General features: G+C 41.5%; 1 protein-coding gene across 5 annotated transcripts in view; it reads right to left on the bottom strand.

Annotated features, from left to right (window-relative positions):
• Window positions 1–552: 552 nt before the first annotated feature.
• LOC138813953 (DCN1-like protein 2) overlaps window positions 553–13,482 on the bottom strand; it is a 31,477-nt gene continuing 18,547 nt past the window's right edge. For all 5 annotated transcript variants that reach the window (XM_070002572.1, XM_070002569.1, XM_070002571.1 and 2 more), the window contains 3 exons: window positions 4,956–5,038; window positions 2,561–2,657; window positions 553–1,110 (listed from right to left, as the gene is read on the bottom strand). In XM_070002572.1, coding sequence (XP_069858673.1) covers window positions 1,031–1,110; window positions 2,561–2,657; window positions 4,956–5,038 — 260 coding nt within the window. In that variant the 3' untranslated portion in view covers window positions 553–1,030. The remainder of the gene's footprint in view (window positions 1,111–2,560; window positions 2,658–4,955; window positions 5,039–13,482) is intronic.

The following is a 13,482-nucleotide window of genomic DNA, read 5'->3' as shown; positions in this document are numbered from 1 at the left end:
CGCTGTGATACCAAGTCTTGGCAAATGTGAGGTAGGGTCAGTGCAGTAATGTTCAGAGCCTGACACTAGAAGAGCAGGCGACACGTAGGCCCTCCATGCTGTGTGCATGAGTGGTCCTTGGCCAGACAAATACCATAAAGTCAGATGGTAATATGGTACAGACTGTGGCTTGTAGATGAGATGAAGGTTTGAGGTGAGGGTAGGCTTTCTTCCAAACATACGTGTCTATACAAAGGGCTGGACCTGGGCACCGTGGATATCACAGAGAGGTGAAGGGAACTAGTGCATTTGATTTTTAAACCTTAATGCACTCAAAAAGAAATGCTTTTCATGGAAAAATGTCTTTCATTTATATATAATTAAAAACTAAACTTTTCAGGAGGTTCAAATAACATCATTAGAAGTAAAGCACACCCACTGGCAGGTAAACAGCTAAATGAGTGTCACTGGAATCACAGCTTACCTGTGCCTGTCACTGCGCATCCTGAAATAGTGCATAAATCCATAAAAGTACTCATATAAACACCAGAAAAAAAACAAAAGCAACGCAGATCTGATAAATCCAATGTTTGATAGTTCAAATAATAAATAAAATTATGAATTCCTGGTACCAAGATTTAAAAACAACCTTCTGATAAGGTCATCTTCATTAGGGCACAATTTGAAACAGCCTTGATTTCTATAAAAATACATCCTATTGAGGGCATAAATACTGTTTTTAAGTATAGTTATGGTACGTTTGTCTTAATCACAAATTAAACATGTTCTGCAGCCTTGCAGAAAGGCTCTCTACTAGTTCATGTAAGTGTGAGGTCATGCAGGAGTCTCCTAAAGCAGCAGCTAGGACAAACCCTAACTCTGAGGCAGCCATCCTCAGTGTGCACACGACAGCCACAGCCTTCAAGCAGTTTCAGCTTCACGACCGTGCGAGGAACTTCTTAAGTCGGTGACAGACACACAAGGCAACTGACCCTCAAGTGACCCCTTGCAGGATGTGATGCACATTACAATTTCAGCCTTACTTTTCCTCTTAGAAAGGGCGGCGCTTCCCACCTGTGACTACTGGCCGTGCATATTCTACAAAATCATCTATAAGGACAGGCCACGCTCCTAAAGGAAAACAAACAGATTTAAAGTATCAGTTAGAACAACATTTTTGTATTTAAAGTACTTTTTTTCAAAATCTGATACATAAAGGGTCAGATTTGAAGCTTATCCAGCTTCCAGCTTAAGTTTCATTAAATGAATGGCTAGTTACCCTTTTTTTTGGCCGGTTGTGGTGCTTGAACTCTGGGCTTGGGTGCTGTCACTGCACTCTTCAGCTCAAGGCAAGCACTCTACCACTTGAGCCACAGCGCCACTTCCGGTTTTCTAGTGGTTTATTGGAGATAAGAGTCTCATGGACTTTCCTGCCCGGGCTGGCTTTGAACCGAGATCCTCAGATCTCAGCCTCCTGAGTAGCTAGGATTACAGGTGTGAGCCACCGGTGCCCAGCTAGTTACCCTTTTTTTTGTCATGGGGCCTAAACTCTGGGCCTGGATGCTGTCTCTAAGCTCTTCAGTTCAAGGCAAGTGCTCTACCATTTGAGCGACAGCGTCACTTCTGGTTTTTTGATGGCTTATTGGAGATAAGAGTCTCACAGACTTTCCTGCCCAGGCTGGCTTTGAACTGTGATCCTCAAATCTCAGCCTAAGTAGCTAGGATTACAGGCATGAGCTACTTACACCTAGCTTCCCAATTTTTTTACACTAGGAAGCCAGGGTCAGCAGATGGCTGGCACATGGCCTGAAAGGCTTGCACATTTGCACACTTCAGTTTCCAGAAAAGGACTCACTTACTCAGGGGCAGGTGAAGGAAGGTGATCATAAGCTGCTTCTCTGCCGTCTCCACCACAAAGGTTCAAATCTGACCAGCTTCTGCCAACTCCAGCAGCTCATCTGCTGTACTAGGCCTTCCTATCTTCTGCCCACAACTGTCCTGTGTATACAGGCCTAATCTTACCAACTATAGAAAAAATTCTGCAAGCTAAACTGTCTCCATTTTCATATCCTTCTTTCAGAAGCATTGATTAGCCACCTGATGTGAGCTAAACACTGTGTCTAGATTTGAGGACAGACATGAACTGAACTAGCCAGGGGCACAGACAGGAAATGAATGCCTCTAATGGCAGGGCAAAGTGCCCCAAGACACAAAAGTGATCAGCAACTATGTCCAGATCTGGCTAGCCAAGTCTGGAAAGGAGAGGGGAGACCATCCACCTATAACTACAACATTTTCAGGAATAATTCAATGTCACTGATGCAGGGGCCTCTGGCACTGAAGGTGATCTGTAGACATGGATCTGTGTAAGCAGAAGAGGCTGGTACCTCCAATTCAGCCTAAAGGCACATGGTTCTGTGGTTTACAGAAGCCAACAAGGAAGTGGTGCCCTGCCCTAAGCCTACAGAGCTGGTGTTCTCAGCTGGCCACCTTCAGGTGTGCCGCCCTGGAGGTAGGCAGTCAGCATCCACAGCAGGTATGAGCATCTGGCCACCCGCTGAAGTTCTACAGCTACTAATACCTTCTTCATCGTAGTTAGACATATCATCTGCAATCATGTTTCCAAAATCTAGCAGAAGGTTCCAAGTGTCTCTTGGAATGGATCTTTTGTGGTGCTCCTAATATGTAAGAGAAAAAATAATCCACCAGATTAAGTTAATTCCAACATCCTAATGGCCAAGTTATCCTCTATAATAAGTAGTCCTTCTTAATTTGATTAAGTATAATCACAAAACTTCCATAGGTAGAAGTAATCATGGTATCTTACAGATAAGGTATGAGCTATAACAATGCCAATATCCAAGTACAGAATTTTGATTTATCTAAAAAATTAAATACTAAAATTATAAATTCCTGATTTATATTTCAGATACAACAAAATCAGTAACATGAGGGAGCCTAACTGACACTTATGCCCTAAAGATGTGGTGCTCTGCAGCTGGGGCTCTGGCCCTCTGCTTGGCTGATTCTTCCCTTTTCTCGGTCTCCCCAGAGGGAGTCATTCCCCAGGATAAACCATGCCTGTTTGTGTATGTGAATATAGTCCTAGACTACTGGTAAGCTGGTCTTACATTTTTCTGTTTGCTTTTGTATCAGTCCTAGGGGCTTGAACTCAGGGTATGGGAACTTTCCATAAGTTTTTTGTTCAAGGCTAGCATTCTACCACCAGCTTTTGGGTGATTAATTGGAGAGAAGAATCTCACAAACATTCCTGCCTGAACTAGCTTTGAACTGCAATTCTCAGATCTCAGCCTCCTGACTAGCTAGGATTACAGTGTGAGCCACTGGTGCCCAGTACTTGTCATTTATTTATTTATTTAGGTCCTGGGGCTTGAGCTCACGTAGGGTCTGGACACTGTCCCTGAGCCTCTCTTTGCTCAAGGCTAGTATCCTACCACTTGAGCCATAGCACCACTTCTGGCTTTTTCTGGGTATGTGGTACTGAGGAATATAACCCAGGACTTCATACATGCTAGGCAAGCACTCTACCACTAAGCCACATTCCAAGCCCTTGTCTTACATTTAAAAACACTAATTCCTACAGAATTCTAGGTAACTTTCAACAACCTGGTTTTCTCCCACCCAGTACTATATTTGAGAAGTAGCCAGACTAACATGAAAACCTAGTTCATCCACTCTCACTGCGCTGTCATTGTGTTCTAGTCTGTCCACAGTCTCATCTTCCACATCTACTCCCATTCCATAATCACTGGGTTTGTTCCAGAGTTTTGGGGTCTCTACCATTCTGTGGCACCTTTCTATCTCTGTGCCCATGAGTGTAAGGTTCTCTGGGGAACTCCAGTTTAGGTGCGACCCCAGTGAGGAGTAATAGATTCTCAAGCATAGTGTTACCAACCACTGAATATTTTAAGAAAAGTAACATGACACACAATGTAAGGAAACCCTTGCTGGGAGGCCTCCTCCATATCTGCAAGATTTTACCACACCCTCAGAGAGTCTCTTGCTTTCCACAGGCCATGCAGTGTGTGTGTGTGCTATCAGTAGATGAAGAAACCAAGGTACCAAGAAGTAACATGCTCAAGGCCACAAGATTTGCCAGTGGCAGAGCAGAGCATGCTGACTAAGGGTCCTAAACAGAGGAAAGCAGAGTGTGCTGACTGGGGTCTTAAACAGAGGAGAGGAGCAGAGCGTGCTGACTGAGGTCCTAAACAGAGGAGAGGAGCAGAGTGTGTTAACTGGGGTCCTAAGCAGAGAAGAGCAGAGTGTGCTGACTGGGGTTCTCAACAGAGGAGAAGAGCAGAGCGTGCTGACTGGGGTCCTAAACAGAGGAGAGGAGCAGAGCTCCTCAGCAAGGCTGCAGGCCGTGCCATCCAGGCAGCACAGCAGGGCTAGGCATCTCTTGTCACCACAAGGACTGTGGTAGAGTCAGGACACCAGCTCAGTCAGTGGCTGCCCCTGCTGCCCTACCAGAAAGGGCCCTGCAGAGCTGCAGTGTTTGTTTACAAAACCTATAAAAGCCTCCTTTCCTCCTTGGGCATAGTAAAATACATTTCAATATGGCTTTAGGCTACAGACACACAATGGCCAGGACAGCTCTGCACAACAAGATCAGAGCCAAAGCCCTAAGCTGTATCAACTTGCAATAAAAGTGGTCTTGGTACTTTTAAGAATTTGAAGTTTCTCAGCTGAAATGGAGAATTCTTTAGCTATGTATACTGAGGTCTGCAGCCCCACTCCCAGAAACTCCAGCTATAAGTAGCCTCCCACTCAGCTGAGCCACTGCAGCACTCCACAATAGCAGAATGGGCTGTGCAGCACTTGCACATGTCCAGGGGGGTGGCTCTGCACGAATTCCTTTACTTAAAACTCCCATGGGTGGGAGTTAGTTAGATTACATTCCACCTTAGGATTGCTGACCTCCCCTTCCTCTATGTGGCAAGAGATGGGACACTTACCAGCAGAAATGTATTCCACAGATCTAAAAATTTAAACCTTCCAGATAATACTAATTTCCAATATGCAACAGCCATTTCTAAGTCTGGAAGAAAAAAATAGAGAAAGAGTAGTTAATAAATTTTAAACTCTTTTCCACTGAACAAAAATGATATTTACTTGATGAATAATGTTTGGGAACCTTACCCAAGTCATGTAAGACCCAATCTCTACACAAGTGTTCCTGCAAATGTAATCTATGTAACATAATTTTATAAATTTTAAGGAAGCTTCTTGAAAAAAGGATTTGTGTGTTATTTAAACCTGCAAGTAGTTATCCCCCAATCAATCAGTTTTGGAGATTCACACTTGTAACAGGATTTAAGTTTACCCTAATCTGGCTAGTATTAATGTATTTTACTTATTCTGAAAAATAGGTCACTACCCTTTCCAAATGATAAGGCTGAAAATTAAACAAGGGAGGGGACCAGATGCTCTTCAATTGGCCTGCCTTGTTACTATAAAAGCAAAGACAGTCTAATGTTTTACAATTAGAGCTAGTCAGACAGGCGTTCTAAGGACTTTGAATTTCTTATTGCATAGTCAAGACAAATGAACCCACACAAGGTAACTGTTTTCACTGATATAGGAGATTTAAAAATCTAACTTGTTAAACAGTCAAAGCCAATGTCTCCATTTTCTTCCCTAACTGGAAAGCAGAGTTTTCACAACTGCTATACAAATGTATGCTTAAAGGTTTTGGTCTTAAAGATATCTGACAGAAACAGATGCTGAGCTTTTAGGGCTATAAAAGAACAGTATCCTCAATTCATTTGAGTACTGATTTAATAAACATTACTTTTTATATGCTTGACATATCAAGTACACAAAGGGGCTTAGAAATTTCATTCTTGAAACTATCTTCATCATGTTGAATACTTACTGCTCATCACTGATCATGACAGTTATGCTGAAGTAATTTCCTAAACAGTGTTTATGTATATATCAGAGAAACTAACGTTAAGCACAAATGAATAAATATACTGAAGTAACAGATTAGTTTAAATGGAAAATATCCCACAAAATACTTTTTCAAGGCTACTAGATCTGGCTAGATCCCCACTTAAAGATATTATGGAAGTTGGAAATCTAACTTGAGATTTCCAGGGTTGATCATTAATGATACTGAATACGCAAACCTTGAGTGATGAACACCAATCTTGGTAAGACACTTATTTCCTATGGGTTTACACTTGTTGTTACAGACGTACTCTGACTTAAGCACCCTGAAGTCTCAAGCAGAAAGAAGACAGAGTCAGAGTTCTGAGTAAGTACATGTGGAAGACTCTCTAAACCTTACCTATGGGACCCGAAGTGTAAGACTAAGATGATTAGTCTTGTCCTGCTTATAAGTCTACATCCTTATCCCTTAGGAAGAACATTAAGTGAGATCTATATTCAACTCATCTTAATGATGTAAAGCGCTCACACTGGGAAATGAAGGAGAACCTGGGGAGGAAAGAAAAATAAAGTTTTATGGCATACATTTATAATCTAGTACTTCTGGGTTAGTTTTGATCCTAGAAACCTTTCTTACAAAGTACCAGATATGGATGTGTGCGAATCACATGACTAAAAAGTAAATGTATACATTTTTATCATTTAATATAATGTATGTAGCAATGTCACATTGTCCTACTAGACCAATGGCAAAGTAACAATGACAAAACCAAAACAGCAAAACTTGAGACTGAAATCAGGGCAGTGGCTATTCTAGTGTTACATCATTTTGGCAGAAATTTTCCTTCCATAAAATTCTTTTAAAATCTTACTTTTTAATTAAGAAAATGTTAGAAGGTATTATTACTTAAAATTTATGCTTGTAGTGCTCCATTTAGGATTACACAAAGATTTGTCCTCTGTCAAAAAAAAAAAGGATCTTAGAGAAAACATAAAAATTGGCAAATAATTATGAAACTCCTCAAATATCTAGACTCCCAAACTTCCTCAAAAATCTAGATTGAGAGAATAAAGAGGTGGCATTGTCTAAAAAGAAATATATTATTTATCTGACCTATCTTAACTGTAACCCCTCTGTAAATCACCTTTATTATAACAATAAAATTTTTTTTTAAATCTAGATTCCAGACTCTAGAAGATACTGTTCTAATATAATCAATAGAAAGAAACAGCTGGGGATGCAGTTAACTGGTAGAGTACTCGTCTAGCATGCATGAGGTTCTGGGTTAAATCCCAACACTAAAATCAATCAATCTCAAACTGCTCTCTCTTACACACACACAAACACACACACACAGAGACACACACACACACACAATCAATCAATCCATCAATCAATCAAACGAACAAACATCAAAGAGTCAAATAATTTTACCCCATTGATTAGGCTGACCATCAGTTAAGTTCAGGTTAAATGATCTCACATAAAAACAACACAGTAGGGCTGGGAAGGTGGCTCAGTGGTAGAGTACTTGCCTTGCATGCATGAGGCCCTGGATTTGATTCCTCAGCACCACATAAGCAAAAAAGCCGGAAGTGGCACTGTGGCTCAAGTGGTAGAGTGCTAGCCTTGAGCTGAAGAGCTGAGGGACAGTGCCCAGGCCCAGAGTTCAGACCCCACGACCGGACCCCCCCCCAAAAAAAAAAAAAAAAAAAAAAAAAAAAACAACCACAGTAGCTAGAAGGCATAGAAGGCATGTGCTTTGTAGTCTTAGCACTTGGGAGACTGAGGCAGGAGAGTCACTTAAGACTAGCACTTCAGGAGACTGTCTCAAAACCCACGAATATTATACATGTCATGCAATCTTGGTGTGGAGGGCGCGCATGCATGTGCGCGCAAACACAGACACACAGACACACAGAACGGGATAAAGCACCCGATGGTATTTCCACCTGCTAAGCACGCCTCTTCTAGAAACTGTGGCAGTCCACATGCTCATCTGTTCAACTTCATCCTTTTCTTTGGAAGACAGAATATGCAACAAGTATATTCTGGAGAGGGTAATTCAACTGCTCTGCTTTTAATTTATATTCATAAAACTATTCTCCCTTTATAGCTTTGAAAAAGCTTCCCCCAAAACTTTGAGATCATGTGCACCTATAATACAGTCACAGATACTTTATAATCATTCTCCTGCCGAGGCTTGTATTGTTTTCCTTAATATAATTTAATTTTATCTCAATCACCTATAGAAAGCAAAGAAACATTCACTAATTGTACTCAGTAATTCCAACTTTCTGGTGTATGGTTCAGGTAAACATCTCAGTATCCAAAGAAACAAAGAATAAAATAGTTGTTAATAAAGGAACAATGAATTTGTTGGGGCTTTTATTGGCCTATTCTCCTCCCTGATGTTTAAAGAAATATATGAAAGAGGCTGAATTTATCAAGATCTGTATCTCAAAATGTTAAAAAAATCACTTCTTAATCTTATCTTGAACTTCTTTGAAATGCTCACAGAAAAACTATGTAACTTCATCTTTGTATATTATTATTATTATTATTATTATTATTATTATTATCATGAGGCGCTGGTGATCTAACCCAGAGTCTTGTACATGATAGGCAGATCCTCTATCTCGGAGCTACATCCCCTGTCTGAACTTTGCATCTTAAAATTGGGCAGTTATTTTAAACTCTAATTTACATTCTCTTGGAAATTATTTTGGAATTAAAAAGCATGTTGATTTAAGGAAATGTTCACCATACTTTGCCATAAAGGAAATGTAAATCAAAACAACTCTGAGTTATAATCTCACCCCAGTCAAACTGGCCAACATTATGAGTTCAAACAAGTGTTAGCAGGGATGTGGGGAAAAAGGAACCCTATTGATAGGAATGTAAACTGATACAACTACTTTGGACAGCAGTCTGAAGGTTCCTCAAAAAACTAAACATGATTTTCCAGCCATACTACTCCAGGGAATCTAGCAGAACACCACAAGCCAGGATACCATAACAACACTTGCACATCCATGTTCACAATAGCCAAGTTGTGAAAACAGTCCAGATTCCTATAATAGGTAAGTGGATCTGAAAAATGTGGTACCTATACACAATGGAATTTTACACAGTGATTAGAAGAATATTATGTCATTTGCAGAGAAATGGATGGATCTAGAACAAACTGTGTTAACTGAGGAAAGCACAGTTCAGAGACACAGATGGCACATGTTTTCTCTCATATGCAGAAGCTAAAATACACCGGGACATGATAAATTATATAGGTCTCTAGGTATTCACACACGGTGAGACCAAAGGAGGATACTCTGATGGGAAGAATGCAAAGGTGCAATGCCTGTGTGCTTCTGATCATATAAAATAACCTTTATCAAAATGAACTCCAAGAAATGGAAATAAGCGTGTTTTTTAAAATTGTTTTCTTTATCTGTCTTTGGGAGAGAAAGGGGAAGCAGAGAAATGGAGGCACAAGGATGAACAAATGCAGCAGTGGTACTCACTAGCCATTATGTTGAAAATGAACTGTACAACTTGTGGATGGGGAGAAAAGGGAAAAACTTGGGAGAGAATGAGGGCAGGGTAACACTGTCCAAAAAGAAATGTACTCTTTATCTGACTTACGTTACTATAACCGCTCTTTACATCACTTTTATAATAATTAAAATCTTTTTTCAAAAAAAGAAAATGAACTATACAACTTATTAGTGGGGAGGGGAAGGAAAAACTGGGAGAAAGTGAGGGAAGGGGTAAGACTGTCCTGACTTATGCAACTCTAATTTCTCTGTGCATCACCTTTATAATAACAATTAAAAAAATTTAAAGCAAAAAATGCCAGGTGCTGCTGACTCATGCTTGTAATCCTACAACTCAGGAGGCTGAGATCTTTGGACAGCCATTTCAAGCCAACCTGGGCAGGAAAGTCCATGAGACTCTTATCTCCAATTAACCACCACAAAATCAGAAGCGGGGCTGTGGCTCAAAGAGCACAAAAGCTCAGGGATAGTGCTCAGGTGCTCAGTTCAAGCCCCATGATGGACAAAAATAAAGAAAGGCTTCTTGGAGAAACAAGTGGGTCCAGGTTTGGGGCAGGAAAACACCCTTGATAAGCCTAAGAGTTGTCCTGTAGTCAATGAAGGAACCTGAAAAGGAAGCTTCTGGCCACACCTGACAACTCCACCTTCAAAAAGGATCATAACTGCAATGAGTTAGAACCCTTTCCCTTTGTTCAAACTGAAAACAAATGTGAAAAAGAAATACTAACTTTGAGGTAAACCTCTGGGAGCCAACTCCTTTCATTAAGGACTAGAACATAATGGCCCAAAACCCAGTGTAACTTTTGTTCCCTTTCTAAAAAATTATTGTTGAATGTTTTATTTAAAAGATACTTTATGCCCTGAAGAAAACATGCCTTTAGCCAGTATTTCCCAAACTTGCATACAAATGAGTTTTGCATGGAAAGTTTGATACCAAAAATGTCTGGATCCTAGCTTTGAACATTTTCATTGAAACAGTAGTGTTACCTAGGCATACTAACTTTAAAAAAAATCTTCCCACATAATTCAAATAAGCAGTAAACCTGGGAATATAGCTGTACTCTCATCTTTGAGCCAGGAGACTATATGAATGTCAAATTACTTAACAAATTATCAACTTAAATATCTGGGCTCATTTTTTCCATAATTTTATCTTCCCCTATATTGTTCACTGTATATTTCATTAGATTTTTAAAGTCACTTACTTATTTTTTTATATTTTTTTCTCATTTTATTGTAAAGATGATGCACAGAGGGGTTACATTTCTTTTTGAATAGTGTTACCCCCTCCCCCTCATTTTCTCCCATTCCTCACCAACTTCCCTCTTGATTCCCTTTCTGAATGGATTGCATCTCTGGTAAAGAGTATGTGCAGCTATCCGGGCGCTGGTGGCTCATGCTTGTAATCCTAGCTACTCAGGAGGCTGAAATCTGAGGATCACCATTCAAAGCCATCCCCGGCAGGAAAGGCCATGAGACTCTTATCTCCAATAAACCACTCAGTAAACCGGAAGTGGTGATGTGGCTCAAGTGGTAGAGTGCTAGCCTTGAGCTGAAGAGCTGAGGGACAGAGCCCAGCCCCGAGTTCAAGCCCCACGACCAACAACAACAACAACAAAAAAAAAACAAAGAAAAGAGTATGTGCAGCTAACAAGACCTGTTTTTCCAAAGAAAATATAATTTTACATTGTAAACATGTGTGGAAAGGTAACAGTGGAATTCTCCTTCTATGTAAGCTAATTAAAGAGAAATAAAAAACATTCTTCAATAAATATTCCAAGCTGGGCACCAGGGGCTCACACCTGTAATCCTAGCTATTCAGGAGGTTGAGATCTGAGGATCGTGGTCCAAAGCCAGCAGGAGCAGTAAACTCCATGAGACTCTTATCTCCAATAAACTACTCAGAAAAGGCCAGAAGTGGAACTGTGGCTCAAGTGGTAGAGAGTTAGCCTTGAACACAAAGAGGCTCAGGGATGGTGCCCAGGCCCTGAATTCAAGCCCCAGAACTGACCAAAAAAAAAAAAAAAAAAAATTCCAGTAAGCAAATGAAAAGGATAAGGTATGGATTGGGGCATAGATGAAATGGTAAAGCATCTGCCTAGCAACTATTAGACCACGAGAACATCACCACCGCAGCCTGAACAAGTTAATGGATTGAGGCAGGCAAACTGGCTCCTAGCCAAGAGTAAAAGATGGGTGCTGAGTATCCCAAGAAAAAGTTAGAACAAAGAGCAGGGGCTATAGAAAGCAAGTCAGGAGAAACTGACATGTGAATGAGGCCAGGGAAGACAGGTGGCTCCTCTCATGCTCAGGATCTCACCATATGGGTGACACTGACGGTGACAAGGCAGTTTTCACACTCCAGTTCTAGGACCTACTGGACACCAGGCTGTCCAGAAGTAGTAGGGTGATGTCTGTGGGTGCCAAGCAGGTATAGAGGCAACCACTGGGTCTCCCTGGGGGGATGGGGATGAGACCACATGCGGATCAGGAGAGAACCCCTAGTGAAGCACCTTGATGCTTGGTAAACACAAGTCTCCCAACAGTTAGCTGAACCACTCTAATAAGCAGCTCCTATCTTGTTTCAGACCTATCTGGGCTGTTGAGGAATGCTGGGACGAGCTTCCCTTGCACTCCCACATGCCATCACCACAGCTAAGTGGCACAGATAGAGCGACAGTTAGGCCTGGGTCTAACCGGCACCACTGAAATCACCTGAAAATCTAACCTCATTAGGTCCCGAGGCCAAGCCTTCTCTCCACTTGGCTTGAGGATTCCTGGTCTTTCTAGTCCCTTGGGAAGGGCTTGCAAGATCTTTCCAGAATACAACCTCCCCACCCCCCAGGAAGCAGGGACTAGCCAGCCACAAGTTGTCTGGGTCAGGGGCTTGTACCATGTGGCTGGCTCTCTTCTTTCCTTATCTCAGTTCGGCAAAGGTCAGTCTCTGAAAAGAAAGAACAAGGGAAACATGTCTTCTCTTTTTTTGTGACCTGGGATATACAATGGATTTCCCTCTCTTTCTTGTCTATGTATATGGCAGTGAGGATCAGACCTTGCAAAGACATTCCCAGCTAACTTCTAGCTTCACAAACTAGCTTGCCTCAATCATCTCTTTACAAATGCTTCACTAGATCACAGCTGGGCATCCCTTAACATGTGGAAAGGTGATAGCATTCACTTCTCATTTGTTCACCTGCATCTCATTTTTGGGCTCAGAACTGAACCTGGGTCACACAATGTGATCCACCACACTATGCCCCTTGGTCCCTGGCATCTCCTGAATGGAGATTACAAATACACTTTTTCGCAGGAAATGACACCACTTCCACACTGACATTTCATTGGATCTGTTCAGGTAGCTTCCTGACACAATCCTCCAGGCTGTCCTTGGTTCTTGGGGCATCAATGCTGATCTGAGAGGCAGGCATGCAGGGAGAAAGGTGGACCAGCCTTGAGGACAGGGGAGCTTCAACAAGATACTTGTTGACTCAATGAACCCACATTGAAATTAGTTTACAAAGCTCAGCATGGTGGCATATCACTGTAATTCAAGTTCATAAACCTCTAATTCAAGCTTTTGGGAAGGCCTCCTCCTGAGGAGGATCAAGGAGCAAGGCCACACTCAACAAAGTGAGCCTAAGACCCTATCTGAAAAACAAACTAAAAGGCAAAAGAACTGAGGATGTGGCTCAAGGGGCACAACACTTGTTTAGCATGTATCATGACATGAATTCTATCTGTAGTACTGCAAAAACAGACACCCTAGAGACCAACACTAGAGAGAGAAAACATGACAATGAAGGCAGTGCCTGCCCCAGGACTGGGAGAGGGCTCTCTGTCCTGGGTCTGATGTGATGACAGCAGCAGGAGAAATGGGAATGATGGCAAGAAATGTCCGTGCAGATGGCACACTTATGCACAAGCATGAGGAAATCAGGCTGGAAAACCACAGGTTGTGGAAGGCTTTCCTATCTGTTCTTTTCTAGTTTCCTATGAAATCTTCAGTCATCACATAATATTGCTTTTACGGAGTTT

The sequence above is a fragment of the Dipodomys merriami genome, unplaced genomic scaffold, assembly GCF_024711535.1.
Source record: "Dipodomys merriami isolate MVZ:Mamm:240054 unplaced genomic scaffold, mDipMer1.0.p SCAF_6, whole genome shotgun sequence".
Classification (NCBI taxonomy): Eukaryota; Metazoa; Chordata; class Mammalia; order Rodentia; family Heteromyidae; genus Dipodomys; species Dipodomys merriami.
Note: the sequence above shows the minus strand (reverse complement) of the source record. Positions and strands in the feature narration are given on the sequence as shown.